The 11,548-nt window shown below is 35.9% G+C and overlaps 2 protein-coding genes and 1 long non-coding RNA gene across 3 annotated transcripts; 2 read left to right on the plus strand and 1 right to left on the minus strand.

The window, feature by feature from the left end:
- Positions 1-700: 700 nt before the first annotated feature.
- Positions 701-1,336, plus strand: LOC125594836. Its single transcript, XR_007329995.1, has 2 exons — positions 701-942; positions 1,061-1,336. It is a non-coding gene; the product is annotated as an uncharacterized LOC125594836 (long non-coding RNA).
- A 5,629-nt stretch (positions 1,337-6,965) lies between these two features.
- LOC125594838 lies at positions 6,966-8,163 on the plus strand. Its single transcript, XM_048770887.1, has one exon. It carries the CDS (start codon positions 7,028-7,030, stop codon positions 8,048-8,050), a length of 1,023 nt encoding a protein of 340 aa, XP_048626844.1. The 5' UTR covers positions 6,966-7,027; the 3' UTR covers positions 8,051-8,163.
- A 370-nt stretch (positions 8,164-8,533) lies between these two features.
- Positions 8,534-11,160, minus strand: LOC125594839 (spermidine synthase 1). Its single transcript, XM_048770888.1, has 9 exons — positions 10,800-11,160; positions 10,637-10,713; positions 10,414-10,536; positions 9,712-9,816; positions 9,525-9,597; positions 9,380-9,451; positions 9,096-9,291; positions 8,873-8,996; positions 8,534-8,780 (listed from the first exon to the last, which is right to left on the minus strand). Exons 1-9 carry the CDS (start codon positions 10,966-10,968, stop codon positions 8,715-8,717), a joined length of 1,005 nt encoding a protein of 334 aa, XP_048626845.1. The 5' UTR covers positions 10,969-11,160; the 3' UTR covers positions 8,534-8,714.
- Positions 11,161-11,548: the final 388 nt, after the last annotated feature.

Here is an 11,548-nt window from a genome sequence, read left to right on the forward strand (position 1 = left end):
CTAAATAATCTATAAAATATAAGTGATGATTGGTTCGACCGTGCCTGTGAAAATTTAGCTGTAAAACTTTAGCCGTAAGTAAGTTGGTTGTAGTTGTAAAGTTATTACTGTAGATTTTTATGTAAAAAATTATGATGTAGTTAAATTTGATGTAGCTGTAAGCTATATGCTGTAGATATTTTAAAATAAATATGTGAAATATAAGATGTATGTATAAATAATTATTTTTATTAATTAAAATAATTTATATTATATTTTTTTTTATAAATTATCAATTTTTACAGTTATTTAAAATGTGACATGTATATAATATTTCTGTTATTTAAAATATTTCAATAATTTAAAAAAAATACCCAAAATTAAATTAAAATAGTTATAGATGTTTTTATTATGATTATCTAATTTATTTTGATATTCTAGATATTTTGTATTTTATAGATTATATAGCCTATAAAAGAAAGATGTAGATTCTTTGCCTAAAATACGTAAAAAGCAAATTTGCTTTAATTTTTTTGTTGTAACTTTAAAAGTAAAGCTAAAACATGATTGGTAAAATTTAATAAAAACTTAATGTAGATTTTATCTTTTAAAAATAAAGCTACAACATGATTAATAAAATTTAGTGCTCTAAAAATAAATAAAGTTAAAGTGGAGAAATAAAGTCCAACCAATCAACCTCGTATATACACATATGTTAGGTAAAGCCAAAAAAAAACTAGTGAAAATGATAATTAATGGTTAAATATTACATCTTTAAAATGATTTGGTGACACAACATACTTTATATATATCTTAAAGATTTTATTTTGTATAATAACAAGAATATAAAATCACACTTTTCAATAGAAGCACATCACAAGATTGTTTAAGACATCAAAACCATGAAAATACAGGCATCCTTGATATTCATGTTCATCCTCTCTTTCTTTGCTTTACATCAGTGTATGTATATATTTTATCATTTTTACTATTTATATTTCTTTGTTTTTTCATTTTTTCTCAAAATGTTTCTTATTTTTCCGTCGTTGATGTTTGGTTGATGTATGATTTATATGTGAAGGTGCAAAGATGAATGTTAGAGGAACAGACGATTCAAACATAGTCATAACATCAAATTGTGTTCATGCTAGGTGTTCGAAAATATTTGTAAGAGATTGTTGGTGCTGTCCAGGACGAGTTCGCAAATGTTGGAAAGACCAAGCTTCATGTGATGCTATATGTCCTCGTCCTCATCCTCCAAAATAATGTTTAATAAATCTTAATGTATTAGAAAATGTTGTTCACCATGAGACATAAATTAAAGTATTAAATAATAAAAATCAATTTTTTTTACCTATATTAATCTTCTTATTTATAACTTGAAATTTTATTTAAATATTTAAATTAGTTTTAGGAAATTAAGAGTAATTTTGTCATTAGATTTCATCACATTCTTTACATACATTTCCAAAGTATGCAAGCCGATTATGTTTCAGTTATGAAGAAGTTCACATTTTAATTTAACAAAACCTATTAAATTACGAAACATGCAATATTAATGTTATTCATATAAAATAAATTATTTTGAAAATTAAATCGCCATAATTTTTGCATATTTTTATATTTAAATTATTTATTCTCAAATTAGATAAAAATTTATAGTTCACCATTAGCTTATATTATCTTTGAAAATGTTAAATCCATTGAATAAGAGTGGAGTGAAATAATATTAAAAAAAGTTGCTCCACGAGCAGTCAAGAATAGTGAGCAAATATGAGGCAAAATGTTGAACTGCTATGAACAGTTGAAACATCCAATATATGGAGTGTAATGGGCGGATCAATCTTTTATTTATTTTTAATTAGTTTTATTTTCTTAAATATTATTAATCACAATACATGAAACAATTCTAATATATAGTAGCACAATAGAAATATCACTTATATTTTTCTAATGTATTTTTAAATTAATTTTTACTTTGAACTTAGAAGATATATTTGGATTACTAATTTTTAAAACAATTTAAATGGATATCCGAACTCAAATAGAATATGTAAAAATCTGACACAAAAAAATAAATTAAAATTTATAAATACCAGAATGGAATTTAAATTTGTAGTCTCCAATACTTGAAACCTTAATAGATCTAAATCAAATCCAAAGTTTGCTTTTTGTTCATAAATCATGGACTTCCTCATGGTTCTACTCATATAGTTTTTTCTTGAATTTTCTTACATCTGGAGTCACTTTTTCACTTTCCTATTACATTTCAAGTCACTTTGGACGGGAGGCACACATTGTCATGTAAAAAAGACTCCAATATCCCTAAACTAAAACACCTCAGCTGAAACAGCTTTTCGTTGCTTTTTCCTGTTGTTAAAGCACATAAAAAAATGCTACACTAAAAAACACTCGTTGCTCGGTACACACAATCCCTCTTTCTAAGGTGTGCTTTGTACTAATATACCCTTAGATTTGTGTCAATGAAATAAGAAAGTAGTGGGATGTTTAGTTCATGTGTGACTAAGCGAGAAGGTGAGCTGGTTTTGATTTTAAAATTATTTTGGTTATTTTTTATTTTCTTAATCCAAAAACTAAAAAAAAAAATTAACAATTCTTTTCTCAATATCAAATACCAAAACACGAACTGTTATAATCTAAACAAACAACCAGTCATAACAGTCTCAAACCCAAATCTAATTACCAAACACCGACTTCTTTCGTACCCTCCGCCTTCACCACCTCTGTGTCACCAACATCTCACATATTTCACCTCCACCGTATTCACCACCACCTCCTCCTATTCAATAGCAACCTCCACAACTACTGTACCACCCTCACGTCTTCCACCTCCGTATCTACAGACACCACCACAGCACCCACCACCACCACATCCACCACTACGGCATCCATCACCACGGCATCCACCACCTCCTCCCTCGAGTAGCCACGTCCACCACTGTATTCACCCTCACCACATCCACCACCACCTCCTACTCACGATCAGTAACGGACGAAACTCTTTATCTTCAGCTTTATCAACTTTATCTTCTCCATCATCACCTCTCTCTCCTACAACATATCAGTCATAATAGTCTCAAACCTAATCTAATTACCAACCACTACAACCTCCACTGTGGTATCCACCACCTCCGTATCTCCACCCTCACGTCTTCTACTTTCACCGTAACCAACACCTCCTCCTCTCGAGTAGCCATCTTAGCCACCACCGTATCCACTCACATCTTTCACCTCTGTATCCACGACCTCATCATCCATAACCACCCTCCATAACCACTACAGCCACCACTGCGATATTCACCGCCACCTCCACTGCCATATCCCTCACCCTCACGTCTTCCATCTCCACCGTATCCACCCACCACCACTGTATACAACCTCATGTCTTCCACCACCGCTTCCCCATAACCATCGCCTCCACTGTGGTATCTACGGCCTCGGCCTCACATTTACAGTCCTAAACTTATTTTGATATGAAATAAGATTGGAAATTTCAAATCTGAATGAAAGATGTATGACACCAATAGCAATTACAATCAACAGCAAAAAGCTCGTTTTCAGAGAGAAACTAGAAAGTTGACTCACATGTGTGGTTAGGTTATTAAACCATCACACAATGTCTAAAAATGATTACTCTTGTTTCAAAAAAAAAAAAAAAAAGATTACTCATGCCAAATAAAAAAGAAGTAAGCCTGAAAAAAAAGCCTAAACATAGCTCCTAAGAAACTTCCAGATAATTGCAACGTGTAGTAAAAAGATTAATAAGAAAGAGACAAAAACCCGATCCACATTTGAATTCTTATCAGGCTACAAGCCTACAACAATTTATGAAAAAGAAACACAAAGGAATGTGAGACAAAAAAGTATAGAGTGACCTTTCCTGCTGTTCTTTTTCAACTTGCATGCGAGAATGTTCGGCTAAATGAAGACTGTAAACAGAAAATTACGTATGAAAATCGAAAAACACCCAGACTTTACCCTCTTTTGACCCAACTGTATTGTAGTACCCAGCAGAATATCCACCACTAGATACACCCTCACATCTACCACCACCGCCTCCTCTGTATACACCCTCTTTGCCTTAGTCACCGGAACTAGTCTCGTCGGAACTCACATCCCCTCTGCGACTCCACCACAATCCCCAGATCACCGCAAAAGCTTCGAAAGCTCGTCGCTCTCAGATTCAGTCTCATTTCAAACCTCCTTAACGGATTAATTGCATGTCACCGGAGCTGGTCCGTCGGATCTCACGTTTCCTCTATGACCTCACCGAAAAACTTTCTGAATCTCCTGCTCAAGCCCAGAAAACTTTCAATGAAGGTCAATGTCCGTGAGATTCGGCTCCAACTCGCTAAAAGCCTCCATTTAAGAAAGCTAGGGATTCAATTGAAAGTTAGGGTTTGTGAATTGGGACAACATTTGGGAAAGTTTTTTTGTCGGGGTTTGTTCATTTTGATTTTGAATGAGCGTGAGTTGGAGAGAGAGTATTGAGACTGAAGCCTTGTTCGTTTGGTTGCCGCAGGTTTCGGCGTCAGCGGCAGCGTCAGCGTCAGCGGCGGCGGCAGCGTCAATGAGGACAGTTGTTGTTCGTTTCGCAGACGCTGACGCTGCCGCTGACGCTGCCGCATACTATATCGCGACCGCAGGTTTTATCGGCGTCAGCCGCAGGACGCGGCGTTCGGACGCGGCGTCAGACGCAGCTTCCTGCGTCAACGAAACGAACAAGAGTTGACGCAGAATGTTGACGCTGCCGCTGCCGCCGGTACCTGCGGCAACCAAACGAACAGCCCTTGAGATGAAAAAAGGTAAATGAAAGAGAGTTGGAGAGAATGTAACGAGAGTGAGTTGCGTCACTAGGGTATTATGGTCTTTTGATGATGAGAAAGTGTGTAAAGCACAATGTGTCTAATATTGTTAATACAAACACATCAAGTCTGTTGTTCTTCTCTTTTAAAGGAACTATATTAGTTTGTCTTTCTTTCCAATGTTATTTTGTAAATGGTTAGTTGTTTTAGTAGACCATGATCATCATCTATACGAACCACAACGTACACTTCCACATATACGTCATCTATAATTCATTTTTTCAAATTGCACCCTCCACAACACATTATTCATGATATTGTGTCCACTTAATTCAGTTTTAAATTTTATTAAAATAAAAATATGAATGTGTTCAAATGGTACCGTCCACAACACATTATCCATGATATTGTGTTCACTTAATTCAGTTTTGAAAAAAATTAAAATATCAAAATAAATATATACATATGGATCTCAAAACAAAGAAGAAAAAAAATTATGATTTACTATCTATACTATATATCAAATTTAGTTACCATAATACAAGACAATAACAAATAAAATCTATTGAGGGAAGCAAAAAAAACAAAAAAAAAAATTGAAGTGGTTGGAGACTAAAAAAAATACGTAGAAGTCAGAATAAACTCAAAAGTGGTCCATATTTCCAGTTTGTCTCATCAAGAGCAAAATAGTCCAAAAACTCTCTTGATCTTCGTAAATGTGTTCTACAAGCGGGAAGTGTCTCTGAATGCAAATGAAACTCAAAATGTGGCACATTATGTAATCAACTCTTTTTTTTTTGAAACACAACTTCTTTTTGTTACGATACGGACATTCAGACTACGACGTGAGGAGTTAAAGATAACTATACAATCATTATAATAAGGTCGAGCATACATAAAGACAAAGTCTTGCGATGAGGATATACCGTGTTTATGCCTCAAATGCAATGAGAGTTCGAGTGGAAATGGAGTCTTGTACACAAGTTTCTTTGTGGGTTTCATTTGCTTTACTATATCTTATAATAATCAAGAGTACTATTTACATTTGAGTTTGCTAGGTTTAAGCCATTTATAAAGTCGTTACAATTTAATTTGGGAAAATGATCATTTAAATCATCAACTTTCGAATTTGGTTGAAAAAAAAGCATGAACTTCTTCATAGATCATTTAAAGCTTCAATTTATCTCGATTAACCATTTAAATCTCTAATCTATTTTGGCCTAGCCATTTTAAACACGTCATTACATTGGTTAACAGATTAATTAACTGTTTCTAATTTCCGTTAAATCTTTATGAAATTCGTTTTAAAATAAAAATAACGTTCATCCACGGGTTCGAACCCGTAACCATAGGTAATTAACCTTTATAAGATACTAATAGGTATTATTATTATCTTCATCGTCATCTGAAGACAATAAATCGAAAATCTTCTCTTCGTCCGAGTCCCTTCTCCACGAGCATGTCTCCATGAGCCTCTGCTTCACTTCCTTCACCCACGGATTCCACATTCTTTTTCTTTGGTCGTTGAAAGGATAATTTGTTTCTTATCATCCTCTCAAAGCTCTGGTCACGTTTTTCTTTTTCTCAGGATTAGAAATTTAGGTTTGAAGAAGAAAAGATTTGGGGTTTTATTAGATTTGGAAACGATGTTATGTAGTTTTAAAAAGACTAATATCTCTTTCAAGTTAATAAAATTGTATGTAATCAAGTGGCTTAGCATTGTTGTCATTGAAATTTGTTCATGGGTTCGAATCCTTAAAGGAACACTTTTTAAAGTTTTAAAACGATATTATTTAGTTTAACAGAGATTAGTATCTATAAATGTTAATAAATTTGTACGTAGCCTAGTGGTTAGGTTGTGCCGTAATTGTACCTCTGGTCACGGGTTCGAACGTGTGGAGGAAAGGATTTAACGGAAATTAGAAACTGTGGTTAACAACCAAATTTGAAAGAATCGGTGATTTAAATGATAATTTCCCTTTTTTAATTTTATAAATCAACTTGACTCAGGTCGTCTGTATAATAGACTTGAAACTTATCTACTAAAAATCTCCCGCTACTATTGGAACATTACATACGTTGTGACTTTTACTTATAGATGAAGTCAACGTCAATGGTGGACAACGACCATTAATGTGATGGAAGACTAATTGTTACTTGACACTTTTTAAAAACAAGAGATCTGTGGTTTGCCCTTCTTCTACTTTGAGAAAGATAGCAAGATGAATGAGAAGCTAAGTGTCATGGAACTACTAAAACGAGCTGCAAAGTTACTCTTCAGTAACATCAATCTCGCTTTCTTCCTCTTCTTCTCCTCTCTCCCACTGTTTTGTTTCTTGATCCTTTTCGAGCTCTCTCTCCAAACCACCATCTCTCTCACTTACCAGTTCCTCTCCCAAGAACTCGATCTTGGCGGCTACTTCTTTCTCCAAGATCATAAAGATCTGTCGGAGAACGATCTCATTCCATGGCTGATTCAGACATCTCTGCTATACTTTTTTCCCTACACCCTTCTTGACCTCTTTACCACCACCGTGATCGTTGCAGCATCTTCCGTATCTTACACGTCAGGGGAAGAAGAACCGTTGGGGATGCTTTGTCTGGTACAGAGATCTGCCAAGATATGTCGGAACAGATTAGTCGGTTGTCTGATCACATCACTCTATGTCCTCCTCTTGTCAACCTCAGTGTTCTTCGGTTTCTTCTCAGAATCAGTCAACTACTTATTCATTACTTCTCTCGCACGTGATTACCAAAGGTTCCACAGCAAAACAGCAGTGCTGTTCCACGCGGTTGTGGTTCTGATTCGCGGTACTGTCTTCATAGTTCTGGCTGTCAAGTTCGGAAATTGGAGCGCGGGATGGAACATGGGTTTGGTTGTTTCGGTCTTAGAAGAAGAAGAAGATGGAGAAGATGGTAAAGGAGGCATCTATGGAACAAATGCTCTGTCTCTTTCGTATTGGTATGGAAGGGGACATGAGAAACGTGATCTCTTGATGATGTTGATGTTCTTGGTCTTTGCTATTGCGACGAGGATGCCGTGTTTATACTCCAGATGTAGTTTGAGTTTGAGCTCGAGTGGAAATGGAGTTTTGTATACTGGTCTCTATGTGGGTTTGATTTGTGTTGGGAATGTGGTTAAATGGGTGGCTTGTGTTGTAAGTTACTATGATTGTAGAGCTAGGGTTTTGGAGAAGAAGGATGATGTGGAGATTGGATCAAAAGCTAAGGGTTTTGCTACATAAGAGATTTGTTTTTGCTTTTGGCACACGTTTTGCTTTACTTGTATCCGACAATAAGAAAAGTAGTTACATTGGAGTTTGCTACATTACATTTTAATCTATTGTTAATGTTCATAGTTTGGCCAAGTAATTTAATAGTTCTAAAATCAAATTTCTAATATAACTTTGAACCTTGAGGACCAAATCAGAAGTCTTTCATTTGATAGATAATTACAGTGATAAGCCCTAACGACCATTCAAACATTACATACAGTGACTTGTAGACAAAGTCAAAGAGTCAACGACAATGAAGTACGAAGATCATTAATTTAGTTTGAATGGGAAGGGAGTGATGTACACTGCTCTCTATGCAAGTCTGATTTGTGTTGGGAATGTGCGTAAATGGTTGACGTGTGTTGTGTGTTAACATGATTGTAAGACTATGTCTCTGAGGAAGAAGGCTGATGTATAACAAACTGAACTTTGGGCTACTTAACAGAGTTTGGCTGAGATCAATTCAAAGGTTTCAGTCTTTATATAAATGGCAAAAGGGAGAAAGGTTTTCCAGCTTAAACATGCAGTAGTGTCACAGAAAAACATGCTTAAAACAAAAAGTAACAGTCTAAAAACTGTGAAAATGTTTTATTTTGATAAATGCAACAATCCCCCAGATGACTTGTTTCCCTTTTCAATTAGCTTTTGACTCTATTACCTTCTTGGCGAAAGAAGGCAAGCAGAACGCAGCTGAATGAATCTGAAACACAGAAGAAATGGGAATATAAGTTAAAGATTTTGAATGTCAAGACGCATGAAATGGTATATTGAGAGTTTTTGTTTTGTTTTTGCCTCAGCGTTGTAAAACTTTAAGGGTCCATTTGATTTGCTGGAGCTGTCATCAATTGGGTTCACAGGGTTCTTGAAGTCAACGTCAGGCCCTTCAGTTGAACAGAGCATAAACCCGATAACCCCACTGCAGTAAACAACCGTCAAATGATACACATTCAGGTTAAAGTTATGTAATCACCAAAATAGAGACTGAGATTGAATGTTCAAAGGTAATGAAACATGCCTCGGGTATGTTGGAACACTGGTCCACGCGTAGTTCACAGAACCCTTGAAGATCTCACGGCAATTGTAAACAATGTCTTCGATGATGTCCATGTGAAGCCACAAGCTTTCAGCTTGAGTGCACACAACTCCACCAGGTCGAAGAGCTCTAGCCACAGATTGGAAGAAGGGCTTCTCAAACAGCTCCTTTGCTGGACCTGACACACACCAATCACGCATTGTCAAAATCAAAGGCTGCTTACATCAAGGGTTAATCTTATTGCTGAATGAAAAGTTTGATGGTACCAATTGGATCTGATGAGTCAACAATAACTGCATCGTATGATCCTTCAGCAGCATTCTTCAAGAAAGCAACACCTGCATTAACAACCCACCCAACCATGAATTCTAGAAAGGACAATTACAGAGAGATGAAAGCAGCAGTGTGTACCATCGCCAATGACGAGGTTAACGCGAGGATCCTCGAATCCAATTGCTACATTAGGGAAAAACTGCTTAGAGACCTTAAAGATTCAAAGAAAGAGGAAAGAAATTAGACATATATATATACTCTGATAACAAAGCATTCATCTAGATAGAGATGGAGGAAAGGTAAAAAGTATGTAACTAGTACTCACGTCGACCACCATTTTATCAATTTCACACATATCAATCTGCTCAACAGAAGCATGGCGTGCAGCTTCCCTCAGGACACCTCCATCTCCTCCTCCAATGACCAGCACCTATGGAAAGAACAAGAAGGGCACTGATCAGATACACTCTAGGGCTAAAAGCATAAACAGCATTCTAAGCCGCTCCACTAAACCATAACCTCAACTTGTTTACATTACCCAAAGAAACTTTATCCACCTTTTCTCAAGCAATCTCAAACAACAAGCTAGATGATAATCAATCAAGCTAGTTAAAAGCATTTTCCTTTCTTATTATTAATATTACCCAATAAAGTAAACTTGAGTTCTCTAACTCTGCCAGAAGAGAACGTGTGACAATGTACCTTTATCCTCAAGAGGCCATAACCAATGTTTGTACAGCAAAAAAAAAAAAGCTATAAAAAATGTTCATCATCTACCTTTTTCTCTAGTGGACACTACTATCACCACTATGTAAATGTAATCATTCTATAAATCTCATATCTGATTAAAATTGAATTCTGGCTTTACTCTATTTCTCCACAAGTAATGATTTAATCACCCTACTTTACCGGAGAAGAAGAAAAAAATCTGAGCTTCCTAAACTTTCATTAACATTCCAAAGCAATAGTCTTTACATAACTCCGAATAGATGTAATAAAGAAAGCAATAGTCTTTTGAGTAGTTAACCTTCTTTGGGTTAGGGATAGAGCACAAAGGAAGATGAGTGATCATTTCCTGATAGGCGCATTCGTCTCTCTCCGTGAGTTGGATTACTCCATCCAAAACCAAAACTTTACCATATGTCGCTGACTAAAGATACCAAACCAAAGATAAGTGTTCATAAAACAGAGAGGTGATTGCAAGTTTAGGACAAAGTCATAGTCTTTTTTTTAGTGTTGTTTGTGTTTACCTGGAAAACAATGACATCCTGGTAATCAGATTTCCCTTGAAACAAAACCTTCTCGACCTTCAAAGAGTGTGCCTCTCCTGCATCATCAGATGAAAAAACTCATCTTTTAATCAAAAAGGAGCTCCTTTTTTTTAAAAAAGATTAAACAAGAAAGAGAATGGACCTGGCCACATGGGACTCATCTCGGAGAACCACCCGGGAATCACAGAGGAGAAACAAGCAGGCTCCTTGGTCTGATCCCCGTTCTCTGTCTCCATGGAAGCGGCGGCGGCGGCGTCATCCTCTTCTCTCGGTCGCTTCAAATCGGTGGCGGAGGCTTCTTTGGCATCCATGGCTGCTCGGCGAAGAAGCGGGTGAAATGAGAGAGAGGGATTAGGGTTTTTGCAGGGTTGTTTTGATGTGATGTGAAGTGAAGCGGAAGATATAAGCAGTGGGGGAGATTCGCTGTATCAATTTCATTTTTTAATTGTTTTTATTTATAATTCCAAGAAGGAGAAAAGAAATTGGTGAATTATTATGTGATGATAATACGACGCTGCTTTTGCCTCGAATATATCCATCCCCCTTCTCCTTTTGGCTTTATCTCTGTTTTTGTTTTTCGTTCGAATCTAATGCTCACTCGTACTTAACATACGTTCATACCACGCGCAACCTCACGTGCAACGCATGCCAGGTTCGAAGCTCCACCAAATCACATTAGAGAGGATTAGCAAAAGAGGGCACACATAGATTCTTCATTCTTGTTATGGTTTCACACATTCTTGTAATTTCAATAAATTTTGTTAGGGAGCAAGATTCCAGATTGAAATTACGAAACAAAATGTGATGATAAGATAATATAAAGAAGTACAAACTTTTGAAAATCGATATGAAAATAAACGAATACGTGGAGTACTTGTGATATGATCATTT

This window comes from Brassica napus (assembly GCF_020379485.1).
Source record: "Brassica napus cultivar Da-Ae chromosome C5 unlocalized genomic scaffold, Da-Ae chrC05_Random_36, whole genome shotgun sequence".
Classification (NCBI taxonomy): Eukaryota; Viridiplantae; Streptophyta; class Magnoliopsida; order Brassicales; family Brassicaceae; genus Brassica; species Brassica napus.